Source organism: Dipodomys ordii, unplaced genomic scaffold, assembly GCF_000151885.1.
Source record: "Dipodomys ordii isolate 6190 unplaced genomic scaffold, Dord_2.0 Scaffold13, whole genome shotgun sequence".
NCBI classification, from domain to species: domain Eukaryota; kingdom Metazoa; phylum Chordata; class Mammalia; order Rodentia; family Heteromyidae; genus Dipodomys; species Dipodomys ordii.
The window spans coordinates 23,825,532-23,846,032 of NW_012267229.1; the positions used below are offsets into that span (position 1 = coordinate 23,825,532).

Consider the following 20,501-nt stretch of genomic DNA (forward strand, 5'->3'; position numbering starts at 1 on the left):
GTTAAGACAGAGCTGCAGTTGTGGCCCAGAGAATTAAAGGCTAGTCACTCCAGTGGTATCAGTCTCTTTATTGGATGTGAGGGCAGAAGGTCCAACCCTCAAGAAGAAGGAACGTCTTTGAAGCCCCAGGTCAAGCTGGTGCCCCATTATAGTTTGCTCTCTGAGACCCAGGGCTTCACTCTGATCACACCCTCCTGGGCACAGGACACAGCCAGAACTCCATCCCGACGCCACAACCGCCCGTGGACCAGCCCCCGAGAGCCATCTGTGGGCAAGGAAAAGGGTGACAATGGTACTTTGCTTCAGCACAGCCAAATAGGCTTTCTGCAAATGTTTTGGCCCAGGGCAAGGATGTACCAAGTGTCCCTTTATGAACCTCTATAGCCAGTCACCGGGGCACTCCTCTGATGAGAACCCCAGTGACAGTTTAAAAGCACTTTCAATCTGTCTGTTGACTTTCTCAAAAGGATTGCAGAGGGAGGAGCTCTAAGAACAGTCTCCCTATTTGGCCAAGCAGAGTGCTGCACTTCTGAGCACTTGTTAGAAAACCCATCTGTTTCTTTTACATTAAACCAGGCCAAGTCCTTCAGGCTGGTTATCCATGAATGCTGCCATCCCTGTTCCACCAGAAGAAAGGAGGGGCTCAGAGGAGGACCTGACCATGAGGTCTGGCCTCCCCTCCCTCTCCATGTGCAGGCCTTTTCTTCTTTGCTGGCTTTGGGCCTGAGTCAAGTTCATGAAAAGAACTGCTGGTTTTCCTTCACTAAGTGAGCAGAACTTAATTCAGACAGAAGCCAAATGATGCTGTCCTATTTCCCCAACAATGACACCAAAGTCCAGAAGCTCAGCAGCTTGGCCCCAAGGACTGGGCCCAACCTGCTTCCAGGTACCAGGTATCCTAACTTCAAGGCTGTTAATTTTGTACTATGTTGCTATTGCTGTTTCAGGGTACTCTTGCCCTGATTATGAAGAGTTCTTTAAGTTTTGTCTCTATTTTAGAAAGTCAGGGTTCTGAAGCTAGATATTAATTAATAAATGAACTATCTTCTAAAATTCAATAACATCCAAAACCAGGTGCTGGTAGTTCACACCTGTAATCCTAGTTACTCAAGAGGCTGAGATCTGAACATCTCAGTTCAGAGCCAACCCAGGCAGACAGATCCAGTCACACACACACACAAAAGCAAGCAAGAAGCAAAGTGCTTCACACCTATAATCCTAGCTACTCAATAGACTGATACTTAAGGAAAGTCCATGAGACTCTTATCTCCAATATACTACTCAGAAAAGGTCAGAAGTGGTGCTGTAGCTCAAGTAGTGAGAGCACTAGCCTTGAGCATAAAGAGGCTTAGGGACAGCACCCAGGCCCTGAGTTCAAGCCCCAGGACTAGCAAAACAAAACAAAGAAAACACCAAAAGTGCAAGGCCCAGAGCTCAAGCTCTGGAACCAATACACACAGAATCATTTAGGGAATTTCTTGGACCTTACCCAAGACTTGCTGAGTCAGAATTGGGTATGGAAAGTGGGCACTGGTAGCTGAAACCTGTAACCCTCCCTAGCTACTCAGGAAGCTGAGAGCTGATGATCACAGTTAGACACCAATCAGGCAGGAAAGTCTATGAAACTCTTATCTCCAGTTAAACAGCAAAAAGCCTAAAGTAGAGCTGTGGCTTAAGTGGTAGAACACTAGACTCTGTGAAAACTCTTAAGGGGCAGTAAACAGGCCCTGAGTTCAAACCCCAGAACTGGGACAAAAAAAAAAACAAAACTTAGGGATGAAACTGAATCTCTTAAGCCACTGGCGCCTGGCTTAATCTGTTTTTTAAAAGCTCCTTCAAGCCGGGCACTGGTGGCTCACGCCTGTAATACTAGCTACGCAAGAGGATGAGATCTGAGGATCATGGTTTGATGCCAGCCTGGGCAGGAAAGTCCCTGAGACTTATCTCCAATTAACCACCAGAAAACCGGAAGTGGCTCTGTGGCTCAAGAGGTAGAGCACTTTCCTTGACCTGAAGAGCTGAGGGACAGTGCCCAGGCTCAGAGTTCAAGCCCCAGGACCAGAAAACAAAAAAGCTCCTTCAAGTCACAGTCTGATAGATTACTAGTCTTAGATTCTACAACTTGTTTGGTTAGGGAAACAGGCTCAGGGGAGAAAGGATTTGCCTGAGTTCATATAGAAAATTTGAAGGTGTTTGGGACTAGAATGTGATCTCTGATAACAAAGTGAATAAATTTCCATCATTTATAAAAAGCAGGAAGTGTGAGCCTCACACATCTGTCCTTGAGCCTTGCACCTCACTGGGGCAGAGAAGTGACTTGAACAACACCCCTAGGAAGTGGAGGATGCAGCATCATCTAAGAAAGCAGGCTCCCTCCTCCCCCTCCAAAGCCAGTATCCCACATGGGCCCATACTCACCAGCCCAGGGGCTCTCACATTCATAGAGCATCCAGTGGTCAGCTCGGAACGGGGCATGGAACCACATGGAGTGATCCAGCGAGACCATGAAGTTCACTTTATACTTCCACTGGTGGGGCAGCAGTGCCGTGCCCAAGAAGGCATAATCCGAGATATAAGCAGCCACACAGCAGTGCATCTTGATGTCGCCTTCCCCTGTAACAGGTCCCTACCCCATCAGTCAGGGGCTTCATTCACAGGAGGGGGAAGAGACTTGGGGAGATAGAGACGCAAGTATGCAGATATACAAGTTGGTCACTTCGTCAGGGCTTTGGCCCAATGTGTACCCACGTGTGTAAAATGGAGGAGGGTGGACCATGCCTGTAACCCAGCAACTGAGGAGGCTGAAACCTGAGGATCGTAATTTAAAGCCAGTGCATGTAGGAAACTCCATGAAACTCTTTTATCTCCAATTAACCACCAAAAAAGCTTTAAGTGGCACTGTGGCTCAAAGTGGTAGAGCACTAGCCTTGAGCAAAAGAGCTTAGGGACAGTGCCCAGGCCCTGAGTTCAAGCCCAATGGCCAAAACAAACAAACAAAAAAATCTTCCCAAGCCCCTAGCTGGGTCCTGGAAGGCATATCTCCAGTTTGCCCAAAGGCACCCCATGGTTAACAGCAGACCTGAATAAGAACCTCAGGGAGGTTGCCTTTTAGAAAGATCCTTCACAGAAATCAGAGTTACATCCCTTCTCCCCATATAAAAAGGGCCATGAGCCTTAGTGAGATTGAGCTAATTTACCCCAGGTGCAGATGAGGAAACAGGCTCAGAGAGGGCAACTAACACACCCAAGACAAGGGGCAAACAAGTGGCCGGCCCAGACCTCCAGAAAAAAAGAGTCCTCTTACCAATATAGCCCCGGGCTCGCACCCAGAACATCTGTTTGGGCTCAATTCTCTGCATCTGGCCCACAGTGGGCGGGTTCACTGGCCTGATCTCAATGGGCACGTCCAGGGCAGCAATTCGGTTCAGCCCCACTCGGTAATTCTCTCCAAGGTTAGGGTCCCTGAAAGTAAAGGGAAGAGAGCCAAGAAGATGCTAGGACAGGAAGAGTTTCTCGTCTGTGTGCCCCTTCCAAGCCCCCTTATTCTTCCACAAGTACTTCTGACTGACCCCCAAAACTGATCCCTATGTGGCATGCACTTCAGCCATGTGGCCTTGTGAAAGTTAATCATCTCTGAGCTTATTGCCATCCGCAAAATGCGCATAATGGTAACCTATGTCACAGCAGAGCTGGAAAAAGACACACCATCCACATAGCTGTGTACAGTGTCACTCCTCACAGCCTCCTGAGACCGGTACTGAGAACCGCCCTGTTTGATAAAGGAAGCATGCAGAATCCAGGCAGCTTGCTCAGAAGATGGAGAAGGCAGGATGTGAGTGAGCTCAGGCAGTCTGGGTCCCACACTTCATATACTTAACGACTTCATTACTCGAATAGGCTGCCTGATTTGCCTAGCCCTAAGTAGGAGTATGTCCACAGGGGAGCCTTTTCAACTGGGAAACAGCGGCCCTGGGGTGCTATCCACAGTGGCTTGAAAGGTCACAATGTAACCAAGGAACATACTCAATTTCATTTAAATTAATATAGCCACATGTGGCCAGTGGATACCTTACTTCACACTACAGCTCTAAATTTTAAATTTAACACTGTTTTTCAGACATTGTTTTCTTCATAACCATTTGTTGTGTTCCAGTCACATACCAGGCTTTCCATGCTTACTCTTCTCTATTAGTGCTATAACTGCAATTTACAGAGCATCCACTGAAGGCCTTACGCCTCTTATTTAATTCTCCCAAGAGCCTTTGTTGTTGTTTTCTTTTTCGTTGTTTTGTTTTTGGTGGTATATGGGTTTGGGTTTGAACTCAGGATCTCATACTTGCTCAGTTTGCTCACTTGGGGGACCGGGAAAGTAGCTGTTTACCAAATGATTACATAAGTAGTCCAGTGTTTTAACAACCAGTGTAGCAGGGCACTGGTGGCTCACACCTGTAGGCCTAGCCACTCAAAAGGCTAAGATCTGAGGATCTCAGTTTGTAAGCCAGCCCCTACAGGAAAGTCTATGAGATTCTTATCTCCAATTAGCCACCAGAAAACCAGAAGTGGGGCTATAGCTCAAAGTGGTAGAGCACTAGCCTTGAGAAAAAAAAAAAAAAAGAGGACTGGGAAGTTGGCTCAGTGGTAGAGCGCTTTCCTTGCATGCATGAGGCCCTGGGTTCCATTCCTCAGCACCACATAAGAAAGAAGAAAAAAGCCGGAAGTGGCACTGTGGCTCAAGTGGTAGAGCGCTAGCCTTGAGCTGAAGAGCTGAGGGACAGTGCCCAGGCCCAGAGTTCAGGCCCCACGACCAGACCCCCCCCCCAAAAAAAAAGAGCTCAGGGACAGCCCCAGAACCTAAGTTCAAGTCCCACAACCAACAAGAAAACAAAATAAAACAAAAAACAGTGTGCTTGTACTGGCTAAATTTAAGCTGCATTTTTTTTTTGGGGTCCAGTTGTGGGCCTGAACTCTGGGTGTGGGCGCTGTCCCTCAGCTCTTCAGCTCAAGTCTAGTGCTCTACCACTTGAGCCACAGCGCCACTTTGGCTTTTTTCTTATGTGGTGCTGAGGAATCGAATCCAGGGCCTCAGGCATGCAAGGCAAGCGCTCTACCACTGAGCCACCTTCCCAGCCCCTTTAAGCTGCATATTAAAACCTAACACACACACACACACAAACACTTTTACAACCCAGAAACTCAACTGAAGGTTTTTTTAGGGTTTTTGGTTTGTTTTGTGTTCTTTGTTGTTGTTGTTTTTTGTTTCCCAGTCCTGGGGCTTGAACTGAGGGCCGGGGCACTGTCCCTGAGCTTTTTTTTTTTTTTTGCTCAAGGCAAGCATTCTACAACTTGAGCCACAGCACCACTTCTGGCCTTGTCTATTTATGTGGTACAGAGAAATCAAACACAGGACTTCATGCATTCTAGGCAAGCACTCTACCACTAAGCCACATTCCTAGCCCCAGCCTCCAGGTCTCTTACCTTAAATAGTTGTCAATGAGGGCCTCATGGTCTAGCAGCTCTTCGGGTGGGGGCACAGTGGGCATGGAGAACTGGTGCTTTAGGGGGCTGGGCTGGATTCTCTGGAAGGAGGCCTGGCAGATGAAGATAGGTTTGCCATGCTGTATGGCCTTCACAGAACGTACTGAGAAGCTGGCCCCTGAGCGTGTTCGCTCCACCTGGTATAGCACCGGCACCTTTGGGTCTCCTGTAGTGGACATAATATAATGCAGAGCCTGAGTAGGGCCCACAAGTCCTATCATTCTTACAATGGCCAGACAGCACCGTGGCTCTATTTGTCCACTCCAGTTTCTTCTTTCAAGCTAAGGACCTATATCTTAGCTAAGACATAGATAATACTGTGGATACAAAGAGAACAACCAGACTTTGTCATCAGACTGTTCCTAGTGCAGAAGGCACTCCTTTCTATCAATAGTGCAGGAACCTTGCCAGGTTCTCGGCATTCAAATCCTGGTTCTACCATTTACCAGCTGTGAGAGTCTGGGAAATTCACTTAACTTCTCTGAGCATCATATGCATTTGTAAATGGTGATCGTCATAGTTCTTACTTCACAAGGTCTTAATGAAAATTAAGTGAATTCATAGTTATAAAGTATTTAGAACAATAGGTGACACATAATTGTTAATACTCTTGGCTTTTGTTTTTTAGAACAGGGCTATCCAGGTTGGTCTCAAACTCCTAGGCTTAAACAATCCTGCCTCAGCCTCCCACGTGGCTGGGCATGGTGGCTGTGCACCACCACGCCCAGTTCTTCAAGCTTTTGTCTTGTTTCAACCTTGCCTACAATATGTGTGTGTGCGTGGAGTGTGTGGGTAGGTGTGTGTGTGTGTGTGTGTATGTGTGTGTGTATGTGTGTGTGTGTGTGTGTGCTGGTATAAGCATTCTTGCTTGGCTTTTTCTCCTTAAGGCTAGTGCTCTACCACTTGAACCACAGCTCCACTTTGGAGCTGGTTAGTTGGAGATAAAAGTCTCACAGGCTTTCCTGCCTGTGCTAGCTTCACAATCCTCAGAGCTCATCCTCCTGAGTAGCTAGAATCACAGGTATAAGCCACCAACACCTAGCTCCAAAAGACATCTTGTGTATGATTTTCAATTTTCTTTTTTTTTTGTTGGTCGTGGGGCCTGAACTCTGGGCCTGGGTGCTGTCCCTCAGCTCTTCAGCTCAAGGCTAGCATTCTACCACTTGAAATACAGCACCACTTCTGGCTTTTTCTGCTTATGAGGTGCTGAGGAATCAAACCTGGGGCCTCATGCAGGCAAGGCAAGCACTCTGCCACTGAGCCACCTTCCCAGCCCCTGATGTTCAACTTTCATGTGCAAGAAACAGGTCTAGGAAAGCAATGCCTCTTTTAAGACCCAAATTGGAAACACCAAGCCCTAGGCTCCCTCAGCAGGAATAAAGACTACTGCTGTCTGCTTTGCTCAGGTGACTGCTTACTAGACATTGCCGGGGGGGAGGGGGCACAGAAGCGGGGGGCAGGGGGCTATAATCAGAAATAATCAGAACAGGGCTTTCTCAAGGTGAGAGGAGTTCCTGGGGTGTATAGGAAAATGTTATCTCCAAAAGGGGGAGGAGGCCTTGCTTGTTTTTGGATTTTGAGGCAGGATTTCCCTATGTAACCCAAGCTAGCCTCAAATTTAAGGTCTTCTTGCCTCTTACTCCCTATTGCTAGAACTACAGGTATATGTAACCATGTCAGGTTTCAAAAAAGAACGATAAGTTGTCATTTATAGAAAATCAGTAACATTCCATGCCTTGTACTAGTACATTACTTTAGGTAGCAGAAATTCATAAATTGCCAGATGTCATGCTAGCAACTCAGGAGGCTAAGATCTGAGGATTGCAGTTCAATTCCAAACCAAGCAGTCAAATCCAAGACACTCTAGCTTTAATTAGCCAGTAAAATGGCAAACTAGAAGCTTGGCTGACGTGGAAACATGGCCAGCCAGGAGCAAAAAAGCCTAGTGAGAGCAAGGAGATCTGAGCATGGGGTGAGGGATGCGGCTCAGGTAGTGGAACACTTGCCTAATCCTCAGTGCAAAGAGAGGAGAGAAAGAGAAAGATCATCCCACTAACATATCTCTGGAGAAGTCTTGATTTTTTCCCCAGATTTGTATGCTGTACAGTCTACTTCAAAGCCCAAATGCAGTTTACAGCAGTCCTCTGCGGTTCTAGTGTCTATATATATTTTATAAAATTTCATACTTGGTATTACAAGGTATATTTAAAAAAATGAAGAACAGTCAGGTGCCAGTGGCTCACATCTGTAATTCAAGCTACCAGGAAGCTAAGACTTGAAGATCTCAGTTCAAAGCCAGCCTGAGCAGGAAAGTTTATCTCCAATAAACTACTCAAAAAAAAAAAAAAAAAGCCAAAGTGGGGATGTGCCTCAGCGGTACAATACTAGCTTTGAGCACCGGAGGGGGCGGGGGGGGAGAATAAGCAGTGTGATGGTGCACCCTTGTAATACAATTCAGCATTTGGGTGGCTGAGGCAGGAGGATCTGGAGCTTGAGGGCAGTCAGGGCTACATAGACCCTGACTCCCAAAACAACAACAAACAACAGTTCTGTGTCATTAAGAGCCAGAGCACAAGTACCCGGTGAGTCTCCCTGGGTGCGAAGTGAAAGGCACTTTGTGGACTCCAGACCTTGTCTCACCCTAGCTGCATCTTAGGAAATTGTCTTTCTGCCCCCCTCCACCCTCCCTCCTCTGATTCTTCTCATTTCCTCTTTCTCTTTAGTCAGCCCAAAGCCAATGACTGTTAGGCCACCAGGGCTGGGTTGAAGACAAGCAGCCAGGGTGCCAGGGTTTACCTGCCCGAACAAAGTAGCAGTGCAGGGAGTGGACGTGGATGTCTTCACACACAGACTTGGCTGCAGCCACCAGGGCCTGGCCCACGATCTGACCCCCAAAGAGCCGCTGGGTGGTGGGTACCCAGTAATGCCTTCCTCTGTGGGGAGAGGATGAAAGTGGGAAAGACTTGAGGGATGCTCTATATTCTAGGCACCATAATGAGCCTCTAGTGCAAGATATTGTAACCTAATTGGGGTTTGGAATCCTTTTGAGAATCTGATGAAAGACATGGACTCTGTCCCCAGACAAATATCCATATATCACTCTGCATAAAATGTTATAGCCTTTGGAAACACCCTTCTGTGGACTGTAATTGAGGATAATAATGTAATTCCTTGATTTTCTACTAAGAGGCCTGGAATCAGAGATGGTAAGTGGCTGAGCAAGTTGATATAGCTTAAACATTACCAATCATGAATAGTTTCTGAGCCTTTTGACCTCAAGTCCAATGTCTCCTGTGCTCCCACAAACCAAAGTAAGACAAAAGAAGACTTCCAAGGCGTTAAATACATCAAGATGAGCCCCAAGAGGAGCTGAACTGAAGGTAGACCATAAGGCCCATCACTGGCATCTAACTATGACAACAAATTTCAGAGTTTAAGGTACTCTCAGACATGAAGTCTAAAGCTGTGAACTTTTGCACAGATGAGGAAACCGGCCTGACTGAGAGGTGAAAAGATTTACCTAGGGCCAGCAGGTTAAAAGAGCCTGCCCACTGAGTCCAACACCCAACCTGAGCTTATCATTTTCATAGGCACACTGAATAGCAGCTCCCACACACCCCAAAAAGTTAAAATTCCCCTAAGTGGAAGGAAGAAACATGAAGTAAGATTGCTTCCAATAAAGTCAGAGGGAAGCATGGGGTCTGTTACAAAACACAGTGCTGTCATCACCAACTTCAGCGATCCTGGGAAGTACACAGGCCTCTGGATGAGTAGAGCTCCCAGAAGCCACCAAATGGTGTGGGGTCTGGGGGTGGGAATAGGGGTGGAGGTAGGGGATGTGAGAGGAAACGGACAGTGTGTTTGCAAGCAGTTGTGCATCCGTTTTAAACCTGATCAGCTGTGTGCCCTTGGGCAAAGCACTGCCCTCTCTGGGTCGGTTCTACCACAGGGTGGGGGCAGAGTATCTCTGGGTCACCACTTCGCCCAGATCGCCAATTCCTCCCCGGGGACAGCAAGGACACTTGTCAGGAGCACGTTCTGTCCTAACCGCACTGAGGCCTGCACCTCGCACAGCGCATGCTCTCCCCGGCGCTGGGGGTCCCGGGCGGCCAAGGTCGGAAGTCCCGGTCCTACAGAAAGGCTGTGGGACAGGTGAGGCCAGCTACCTGAACAGGTCCTCGTCCAGCGGCTCCAGATTGAGCACGCTGGTGACCAGGACGCTACGGAGGTCCTGGGAGGGGTCGTCGCCGCCGCCGTCCTGCTTATCCTTCCGGGACTTCGGGGATGACATCTTGACTGACCCCCACAGCTGACCGACGACACCACTGGCCCACAGACGCCGGGAGACCAATTCCGAACCCAGGTGCTTCCGGCAGATTACCTTAGTAGCCGGAAGTCCCCTCAGGGACCGGAGAGCGAGGTTTGGGCTGTGATTGGCTTGTGTTCCCGTCCATTGCAAGGTGGGCGTGGCTCTCTTGTACTAGCGATTGGAGAAAACGAGTGCCGCTCTGAGAACCCCCTGTGTGATTGGCTAGCTCGGTGAGGAGGCGGGGCCTCAGGAAAACATGGGCTATTACTTCACCTCTCTCAGAAAGCGAGACGCCCCCCAAGCCCCAGGTAACCCAGTTAGGTCCCGGCCTCCTCCCGCGCTCGGCGCCGGGCCAGCCGGTGGGGGCCGCCCCTGGGGGCGTGCCGCGCCCACGCCGCCTATAAAGACTCGGGGTGCCTCCGGACCCCCGGCGTGAGCTCGTGCCGGGCCTGGGGTCTGACGCGGCGTGGGCGGCAGGGGCGGCCATGGAGCTGGGCAGCTGCTTCAAGACCTACCAGGACTTCGAGGAGTGCTTCAGCGCCTACAAGACGGAGAACAAGTGCTGCTTCGTCCTCAACGACTGCGTCTCGGTGCGCTTCCACAACCTCTGCTACGGCACCTGCATCCGCGAGGACATCCTGTAAGGGCGGGGCGGCGGGGCGGGGAGGGAGGGGGTGCCCGGGGGGGCGCCCGGGGAGGGGGTGCCCGGGGGCTCGGGGTGTGTGTGTGTGCGCGCGCGCGTGCGTGTGTGTACACACACACACACACACACACTTCCAGAGCCAGCTATTTCACTTTGACTCATTCACAAGTTTTTCTGGAATTCTCTCCCTGCCTCCTTCTCCCCCCCACCCCCACCCCGGGCGAACCTGCAGTTCCCCAAGCACAGACTTCACAAATACAGTTTTAAAAAACACCAAACAACAACAACACACGAGCTGGCGCCTGTGGTCACCCTTGTAATCCTAGCTACTCAGAAGGCTGAAATCGGGGGCTCATGGTTCAAAGCTAGCCCAGGCAGGAGAAGTCCAATTATCTCCAATTAACCAACAAAAAGCTGGAAATGAAGCTATGGTTCAAGTTGGTAGATCATTGGACTTGAAGAAACTGAGTTCAAGACACAGTACTAGCAAATACATATATTTATATATACACGTGTGTGTGGATACATATAATATGTGTGTGTGTGTGCCTTATAAAAGGGCTAGATGTGGTGGCTCCCACCTGTACCCCAGCATTTAGGAGGCTGAAGTAAGAACATATCAAATTGAAGGCCCTATCTAAAAAAGAGAAGAAAAAAGGTAAAGACAGGGAAAGAATATATATCAAAGGTTACAGACAAAGCTGTATTCTGAAAAGACTGCAGTTTCTATAGCCTCTGTAAGTACGCCATCTTCCAGGTACTTTCCTATAGTCCACTCTCTGGGAGCATGCCAGACCTAGGCCTGCATTATACAGAGGGAGAACTTCCAACCTTCCAATTCTATCTTTTTTTTTTTTGCCCCCATACCACTGCCACCCTTCAGTCACCTTGGTAAGATCCATAAAGACACTTGCCACTTTGGAGACTCCCACTGCATTAGGACTTGTATGCCAGGAAACAGGAGCCAAATGTATACATTTTGTAGGGCTAGGAGTGTAGCTGAGTGGTAAGAGTGCTTACCTAGCATGTGTGAAGCCCTGGGTTCGATTCCTCAGTATCACATAAACAGAAAAAGCCAGAAGTGGCACTGTGACCCAATGTAGAGCCCTATTCTTGAGCACAGAGAGGGTCAGAGACAGAGCCCAGGCACTCAGTTCAAGCCCCAGGACAGGGGAAAAAAGCATATATTTTGTAATATTGTAGATAAATCTAAACTGTTCAGTTTTTTTGTTTGTTTGTTCTTGTTTTTTTGCCGGTCATGAGGCTTGAAATCTGGGCCTGGGCACTGCCCCTCAGCTCTTCAGCTCAAGGCTAGCACTCTACCACTTGAGCCACAGTACCACTTCTGATTTTCTGAGTGTTTTATTGGAGATAATAGTCTCACGGACTTTTCTACCTGGAATGGCTTTGAACTGTGATCCTCAGATCTCAGCCACCTGAATAGCTAGGATTATATGTGTGAGACACTGGCGCCTGTTTTTGTTTTTCTTAATATCCCCATCAGTTTATAATTTTATTTTTTTATTTTTGTTGGTCATGGGGCTTGAACTCAGGGCCTGGGCACTGTCCCTAAGCTCTTTTGTTCCAGGCTAGTGTTCTACCACTTTGTGCCACTTCCCCTTTTCTGGTGGTTAATTGGAGATAAGAGTCTCATGGACTTTGCTGCATAGGCTGGCTTTGAACCATGATCCTCAGATCTCAGCCTTCTGAGTAACTAGGGTTATAGGCATAAGCCACCAGTGCCCTACTTTAGTCTCAATTTTTTTTTTCTTTTGGTCAGTCATGGGGCTTGAACTCTGAGCCTGGGCGTGTCCTCAGCTCTTCAGGTGAGCGCTTTAAAGGTGAGTGCTCTACCACTTGAGCCATAGCGCCACTTCCGGCTTTTTTCTTTTTGCTTATGTGGTACTGAGGAATCAAACCCAGGGCCTCATGCATGCAAGGCAAGCGCTCTACCACTGAGCCACCTTCCCAGCCCCTAGTCTCAACTTTTTAAGGTAAAATTCCATTCAATTATATATATAATATATTTATATGTTATATATTATATATATAATCACAACGAAATGTTTCTGGGGATATTTCTGTCTTTGATTGACTGAAAACCCTGGCTGACAATATGACTTGTGAGTTGCCAATCCGTGGGAGCCACTAAAGGTAATTGTCTCACTGGCCCAGGCTACTTGCATCTTTGTGCCCTCTTCTTTTGTTCTCCATTTGTCCTCAGGTGGCTCACCCACAGAAAGAGCCTTTCCTGCCTTGTTTCTTTGTCCTGAATTGGGCCAGTATCCATGCCCATTCCGAATAAGATTACCTTAATTGGTTTAGCCTAGCACTGAAGCATGTAGCTGTGTGGGGAGGGAGTTGGCCACCAGTAGTTCCTCATAGTCTTTTATCTGAAATCACTCTGAATAGTTCTGATTATTCTTTTTTTTATTGTGAAAATGCTGTACAGAGGGGTTACAATTACATGAGCAAGATAATGAGTACATTTCTTCTCAAGCACTGTAGCCTCCTCCTTTGTTACCCCTTCCCATTCCGTCCTCCCCCGACCCCCCCCACCCAAATGTCCTCCCCCCCACCAAAGTTGTAAAGTTTGTTTTCGACATAATGACTTGTATGTCTCATTGTTGCAATGGGTCCACCTGTATCCCTATTTAACTGATTTGTTTTTTCCCTTCCCCTCCACAAATTATAACAACATCAAATACAGTGAAAGCAGGGGTTATACCGTGGGAGAGGGATGTTCTGATTATTCCTTTTATCAGATATTCATTACCATGTCAAAATCATGAGTTCTCAAATCCATTATATAAAATAGTATAGCCAGGCACTGATGGCTCACACTTGTAATCCTAGCTACTCAGTATGTTGAGAGATCTGAGGATTGTGGTTGGAAGTCAGCTTGGCCAAGAAAGTCCATGAGATTCTTATCTCCAGTTAATTACCCACAAGGCCATAAGTGGAGCTGTGGTTCAAAGTGGTAGAACATCAGCCTTGAGTGAAAAAAGCTAAAGGACAGCACCTAAACCCTAAGTTCAAGACCCAATACCAACACACACACACAATGCCACTGTGAGAGATGCAAGGCAGTACGGAAGCAGGAATGGTGGAATGAGCTTTTATGGTGGGCAGTCATTATCTCTGGCAGTAACTTTACAGTCAGTTAATGTAATTTGATACGCTAAAGTTAGGCAAAGATTTTTTTGGGGGGGAGGGTGGGGCCTGTTGGCACTGTCCCTCAGCTCTTCAGCTCAAGGCTAGTGCTCTACCACTTGATCCACAGCACCACTTCCAGTTTTCTGAGTGCTTCATTAGAGATAAGAGTCTTACAGCCTTTCCTGCCTGGGCTGGCTTTGAACCTCAATCCTCAGCTCTCAGCCTCCTGAGTAGCTAGGAATACAGGCTTGAGCCCAGCCTAGGCAAAGATAGGGCACCATCTGAAGTATTGAGGAAGACTTCCTAGAAAAGATGATGGTTGCATGTGGTTCTGATGTAAGCTCTGAGATGAAGAAAAAATGCAAAGGTCATTTTCCCATTCTCATTAAACATGATGAGCAGAGGGCCAGAAACAAGACATCTCTTAGGGAACACAGCAAGTTCTGGGCAGTTTGTCTTTGTAAGACATAGAGCAGATAACCAGGGAGATAGCAAAGGTCGCCCTTTGGTGCCTTTTCAATGGCCTTGTCATTGGACTCGACTGTTCCTGAATATCCCAAGCTCAAACCTAGACCAGCGCCTCCGCTGCCCTGTGCTCACAGCTGATGCTCAGGTTCTCAGCCCCAGGCCCCTCCGCCCTGTTCCCATAGGACTGACATACCTGTTTTCCTAACCTCACCCCACAGGTGGGCAAACAAGACCTGCTGGATTATAGTGTTTGGGAGAGGATAGGTGGGGCTCCCAAGGTGTGTCTTGCCATGCTAGGGGCTGAGATTTTTATTCCTCCCTTGGTTGTCTTCCACTGGACTCCCAAAGAAGGTGAGGCTGTGACCCTGCCCACTTCCTGGTGATCCCTGATTCATTCCTGCAAGACCTCACTGATAAATATCTGCTGAGGAAACCACTCTACTGAGGAGCTTGGGCTATTGTAGGGAATAATTCAGTCATTGCACTTGAAGCCATCCTCTTCAAATTGGAAAAACCATGAGTAAACAGTCCAGCAGGTTACAGTAAGTGGGAGCTGTCATAATAATAGCAGCAAACTAATTTAGCATAAATAAAAGGCTGAAGCAGACTCTGGGCTAAATGTTCTGCCCCATAGTTTATTTAATTGTCAGGACAACCCTGAGATTTTTTTTTTAATGATAAGTAACTTAAGAAAGTGACCTGCTCAAAACCAAACAGCTTTATCTCTTAAGCCTATTGGACAAATGTTATAAATTCAGAAACAGGATCAACTTTTGTGGCTTCGAGCATCCAGAAAGACTTTGCAGGGGTGGGGCCTACTGGCATTAAGGCATGGGTTGGATGTGGGAATAGGAAAGGAAAAATAACAGATATTCTATTTATTTATTTTCTTTTTGAATAAGAATACCTTTGTGACACCAGGGAGTTTCACTGTGATATTTCCATACATGTACACAGTGTGCTTTCTTCTTCTTTCTTCTGGCTAGAACTTTGCCACTTGAGCCACAGCTCCACTTCTGGCTTTTTCTGTGTTTGTGGTACTGAGGAATTGAACCCAGGGCTTCATGCATGCTAGGCAAGTACTCTACCACTAAGCTACATTCCTCGCCCCACAGTGTGCTGTGAACAGATTCTTTTCTTCCTCCTCCATATTCCATTCCTTCCTTCCCTCTCTCTGCTTTCTCTCACAGTGACTGGTGGGTTATGCATATATGTATGCATGCATGTATGTATTTAATGTCCTTCGATCCTCTTCACTCCTCAGAATCTACACACACACACACACACACACACACATTCCTGATTCTTCTAGGCAGTCCCCATTTCACATTCATGTCCCATTACTGTCATCATCATCACTATTTTAGGACTGTACCCCACAAATAAATACAGGTAGTCAGTTTAATTACCTCTCTCCTTTGAGTCATTTTCAGCCTAGAATACCAAAACAAGAAGGGTCCCTAGAGATCCTCTAGTCTAGTTGTCTAACTTTCCTAGAAGGTTAGAAGTACACTTAGTAGAGTGTGTGCTTAGCACTCAAGAGGCTTAATCCCCATAACTCAACAAAACAAAATTAGGCTGTGAACGTGGGTGTATGTGTGTGCAGGTGCATGAGAGTGCTGGTACTGGTACTTAAAGTCAGGGCCGAGGAGCTGTCCTTTGGCTTTTTCACTCAAGGCTAGCACTCTACCACTTGAGGCCACAGCTCTACTTCTGGCTAAAAGCCAAAGTTAACCACCAAAATGGTAGTTAATTGAAGATGAGTCTCAAGGAATAACTGTGCTGAGGACTATCCTCAGATCTCAGCCTCCTGAATAGCTGGGGTTACAGGTACCACCAGCACACAATTGGCTGTGGGCATATTTTTAAAGATGATTGGATCAAAGATCTTTGTTCCTTAAAAGGAAGTACAGATATATCATATCCCCAGACTACCTTAAAGAGTTTATTTCATAGCCCTGATCTAGTCCAGCATCCTTAGAATCTCCCTTTTATCTTTGCTGAGGAAGAAGTTGAAGGGGAATTGTCCTTGTTTTTTGAGACAGCGTCTTACTATGTGGCCCTGGCTGTTATCCAATTCACAATCCTCCCTGCCTCCACCTCCCACGTGCCAGATGGAGGGGACAATTCAGACAGGAAGCAAAGTAGCTGCTGCTAATCCGTTTTTCCTTTCATCCCCTCTTCTCCCCCTAAACACTGAGATTGAATTGCTGCCAGACATAAATGGTAACAGAATATGGCAGATGTTAGGCCTCCCCTGGTGGGGAGGTATACTTGGAGAGGGTCTCAAAGAATCAGCTAAATGCTTTGGGATTGGAGAACCACTAGAAGTGGTTTCACACTCTACAGTCATTTCCAAGAAAAATATCAATCAGTATAAACCCCTTGTAGGCCCTTTTCTTTTCCTTTTTCTTTTTATTTTTTTGTCAGTTGTGGGTCTTGAACTCAGGGCCTGGGCACTGTCCCTGAGTTTTTTGTTGTTGTTGTTGTCGTTGTTTTTATGTCAGTCATGGCGCCTGAACTCTGGGCCTGGGCACTGACCCTCAGCTCTTCAGCTTAAGGCTAGTGCTCTACCACTTGAGCCAAAGTGCCACTTCCAGCTTTTTCTGCTTATGTGGTGCTGAGGAATGGAACCCAGGGCCTCATGCATGCAAGGCAAGCACTCTACCACTGAGCCACCTTCCCAGCCCTGTCCCTGAGTTCTTTTGTTTAAGGATAGTCTCTACCACTTTGGACCACAGTGCCACTTTCTGTTTTCTGGTGATTAATTGGAAATAAGACTCTCACAGACTTTCCTGTCTGGGCTGGCTTTGAACTGTGATCCTCAGATCTCAGTCTCCTTAGTAGTTAGGATTACAGATATGAGTCACCAGCACCCTGCTTAGGCTCTTACCTTATAAGAGAGAGGGGGTAGTCCGCACATTTCTCATTGTTACCTCTACCTTCCCTAGATACGTGCGGGTGAAATTTGTCTGTATTCGAACACAGTCAAACAGGAAGAGAACACAGGAGGCAGACACATGCCCAGCCTACTTACTTCTGCAGTACGACGACAGACTAGATAGACTGTTTATCAGTGAACTAAATACCCAGCATGTACATGTTGATTCCCAAACAAGAAGTCATGGTGGAGACCCCACTGGCAAATCTGAAAAGCCACAGTGCCTGCAGAAGCTCCAGCCAGTGCACAGAGACCTTGACAAAGCTGAGAAGTCCCCACTAGAAATCTCATTTTGCCTAGATAAGGTACAAGCACCCTGGAAGCCAGAACAGGGGAGCTTCTCTCCTGACTTAGCCAATATAGCACAAATGATGAAGAACTTTCTAAAGGTAGATGAAGGTTCCATGGCCTCCTTCAGTGTGGGCACCAGTCAAGACCTGGACCGGCTTAGCTTCCAGAGCAGCAAGATGAGTGACCTGTTCACTCGCTTCCCCAAGAATCTCTTGCTGCACAGGGCGGAGAACCCCCAGGGCCACATCCTGTATGCTTTCTTGGTGGAGAACAAGGAGCGAGAGAGTCGAGTGGTTCATTTCTCTGTGCTCAAGGCCGAAACGGCCACCTCTGTGGCCAAGATGTTGAACATCTTCACAGGGTTCAACTCAGATTGGACCAAGGTCAAGGTAGTATTTGTGGACCCTTCATTCCCATACTGGGCCATCCTGCAAGAGATCTTCCCTGCAGCCCGCATCCTACTCTCCATCTACCATACAACCCGGCTCTTGGAAAAGATGCTACAGCAGAGTTCAGCGAGTGCAGCCTTTAAAAGGCTCATGAAGGAAGCCATACGGGAGGCTGTGTTTGTTGCTTCTGATGCCAGTCTGAAAAATCTCTGTCAGATGTGCCAGGCCCTGCTGGATGAGGATCTCTTCAGCTTCCTGCAGACCCACTGGTTCTCCTGTGAACTGCTGTGGTACATGCATGCCAGGAAGGGTCTGCACGCATGCAACACCTACATGGACAGCCTAGACTTTGTCACCAGCAAGGTGTCAAGCCTCTTTCAGAAACAGCAGTCCTTATCGGACTGCATCCTTCGTTTTGTTGATTACATAGACTTCTTTAATACCAAAAGCTCCCCAACTGTTTCCAAGTTAAAGAAAACCTGCTCTCTCAGCATGCAACAACCGAGGACCAAGAAGCCTTTCGGGATCCACGGAGCCAGAGGGCTACCTGAGGAAGAGACAAAGTCAGACTCCAAGCAGGTTTGCTTGCTGCAGCAATCCCCGCTACTGTCCTCCCACGGTGGCATGCTAGACATCTTGCACCAGCGGGGCTCTGAACTGGCTTACAAGCTGTGCCGCAATGAGTGGGAGGTGGTGCAGAATTCCACCCACCTGGTGGATGTGGCAGGTCCCGCAGTAGGCATTCAGCTGCTGGAGGACTCTCACCAGGTGAGCAAAGATGGCTGTAGCTGCAGCTGCTACTTTCAACAATGGTATCACCTGCCATGCCGACACATTCTGGCCCTGCTGCACACCAGCCAGCAGCCAGTAGATGAAGCCATGGTGTGTCGCAGGTGGCAGAAAAAGTATCAATATCTCCTTAGGCCGAATGGAGATCTCCAGGAATGTAGTGTGATCCCATCCACAGACCAGCCTGAAAACCAAGGCCGGCATGACATGATTCAGGACCTCAGCAAGGAGCTAGCTAACCTGCTGATGCAGACAGAGGGACCAGAGCTGGAGGAACGCTGTGCTACCCTGCGCAAAATTGTGGACATCTGGGCTGATCCTGGTGAGCCACGTGAGGCCAGCCAGCATCCAGGAGACTTCAAGGATGTGGGCCTCCTGCCTTTCCTCTGGGGAAAGCAGGAGGAAGGGGAGGGACTCCCTCTCTCTGAAACCACAGTTCATAACTGAAACACTTGCATTGGATCCCGCTCTTCTCCTTGGAGTTTACAGGTTCAAAGTGAGCAGGTCATCCTAGGAGTCAGTACGTTAACCTGTGTCTTCCTGGGTTGGACTAGGAAGAATGTTAACTGTCCTTCAAAGTCTGCCCCTTTCCAGCCCAACCATGACATTCCACGGTGTCTTGTTTGTTGTTCAAGGCCAAAGTTAACTCCATGCTGCCAGGTCACCCCTCTTCCTTGGCTAACCCCTGAGATCAGACCTTCTTGACCCTACAGGGGTGAACCCCTGATCAGAGAAAGCATGGTTAAAAGGGCTTTCAAGGACAAAGAAGGTGACAACCAAATGTTGCTGCTGTTTTTGAAGTATCTGTTATTTTACCTATTTTAATTCCTGTTAAATAAAGTTGGTGTTTTTTCTTCCTAATAAATTTGATGGAATAAGCATGGAAAATGCTCCCTTTTGATGAGGGAAAGAAGGGAAATGGTAGAGAAGGACTCCTGACTTTATTGTTAGGAACGAGGTCCTCTCCAATGGATTTATTTACTGTGTTGCTGAGGTTTGAACCCAGGACCTTGTGTATGATGGGAAAGCTCTCTACCAATGAGCTACATCCCCAGCCCTCAGGTTCTTATTTATTTTAAAGGAAATGGGGTACTATCTAATGAGGTACAAGGCCAAGTAGAACGTGATGCCTCAAATTCAGGGTTAAGAGAGTACCTCCTTACTTTGCCCTTTTCCCACCTAACCATACCTCAACTTTGATTTCAGGAGGCCTTATATTCATCCTAATAGGAGGAAGCCAAATAGACTGGGGAAAGAGAAACTCAGGTCCTAGATCCAACTATGGCAGGTTACTGGGGAACTGTGGGCAAGTCATTTGTTTATTGCTATCCTCTCTGATCTACCAATCATATCTATCTGCCTTGTCTATCTGTGGAGTTAAGAGAATTGTATCCAGGAACTTATGCATAAAGCACTGTACCACTTGAGCCACACCCCTAGCCCTTTGGTTGTTTTTTGTTTTGTTTTACCAGTCCTGGGGCCTGAACTCCCGACTTGGCACTGCCCCTTAGCCGCTTTGTGCTCAAGGCTAGCACTCTACCACTTGAGCCACAGCGCCACTTCTGGGTTTTTCTAAGAGTCTTACAGACTTTTATGCCCAGGTTGACTTTGAACCATAATCCTCAGATCTCAGCCTCCTGAGTAGCTAGGATTTCAGGTGTGATCCACCCACACCCAGTTTATATAGACATTTTCATTGCAATAATAAACACCAACACTGATTCCTGTTTTTATTGTTTAACAACTCTGACTTTTTGGGGTTTTTTTTTGTTTGTTTTGGTTTGGGTTTTTTGGCCAGTCCTAGGGCTTGAATTCATGGTCTGGGTACTGTCCCTGGGCTCCTTTTGCTCAAGGCTAGCACTCTACCACTTGAGCCACAGTTCCACTTCTGGCTTTTTCCGTTTATATGGTGCTGAGGAATCACACCCAGGGCTTCATGCATGCTAGGCAAGCACTCTACCGTTAAGCCACATTCCCAGC

The 20,501-nt window shown here is 47.5% G+C and overlaps 2 protein-coding genes across 2 annotated transcripts; one reads left to right on the forward strand and one right to left on the reverse strand.

Moving 5' to 3' along the window:
* Positions 1 to 48: 48 nt before the first annotated feature.
* Positions 49 to 10,441, reverse strand: Acot8 (acyl-CoA thioesterase 8). Its single transcript, XM_013010988.1, has 7 exons — positions 10,360 to 10,441; positions 9,702 to 10,015; positions 8,332 to 8,468; positions 5,476 to 5,701; positions 3,305 to 3,462; positions 2,419 to 2,613; positions 49 to 265 (listed from the first exon to the last, which is right to left on the reverse strand). The coding sequence occupies exons 2-7, from the start codon at positions 9,824 to 9,826 to the stop codon at positions 147 to 149; spliced, it is 960 nt and encodes a 319-aa protein (XP_012866442.1). The 5' UTR covers positions 9,827 to 10,015; positions 10,360 to 10,441; the 3' UTR covers positions 49 to 146.
* Positions 10,330 to 19,369, forward strand: Zswim3 (zinc finger, SWIM-type containing 3). The gene is made up of 2 exons (XM_013010985.1): positions 10,330 to 10,484; positions 17,063 to 19,369. The coding sequence occupies exons 1-2, from the start codon at positions 10,330 to 10,332 to the stop codon at positions 18,966 to 18,968; spliced, it is 2,061 nt and encodes a 686-aa protein (XP_012866439.1). The 3' UTR covers positions 18,969 to 19,369.
* The last annotated feature ends 1,132 nt before the right edge of the window (positions 19,370 to 20,501 follow it).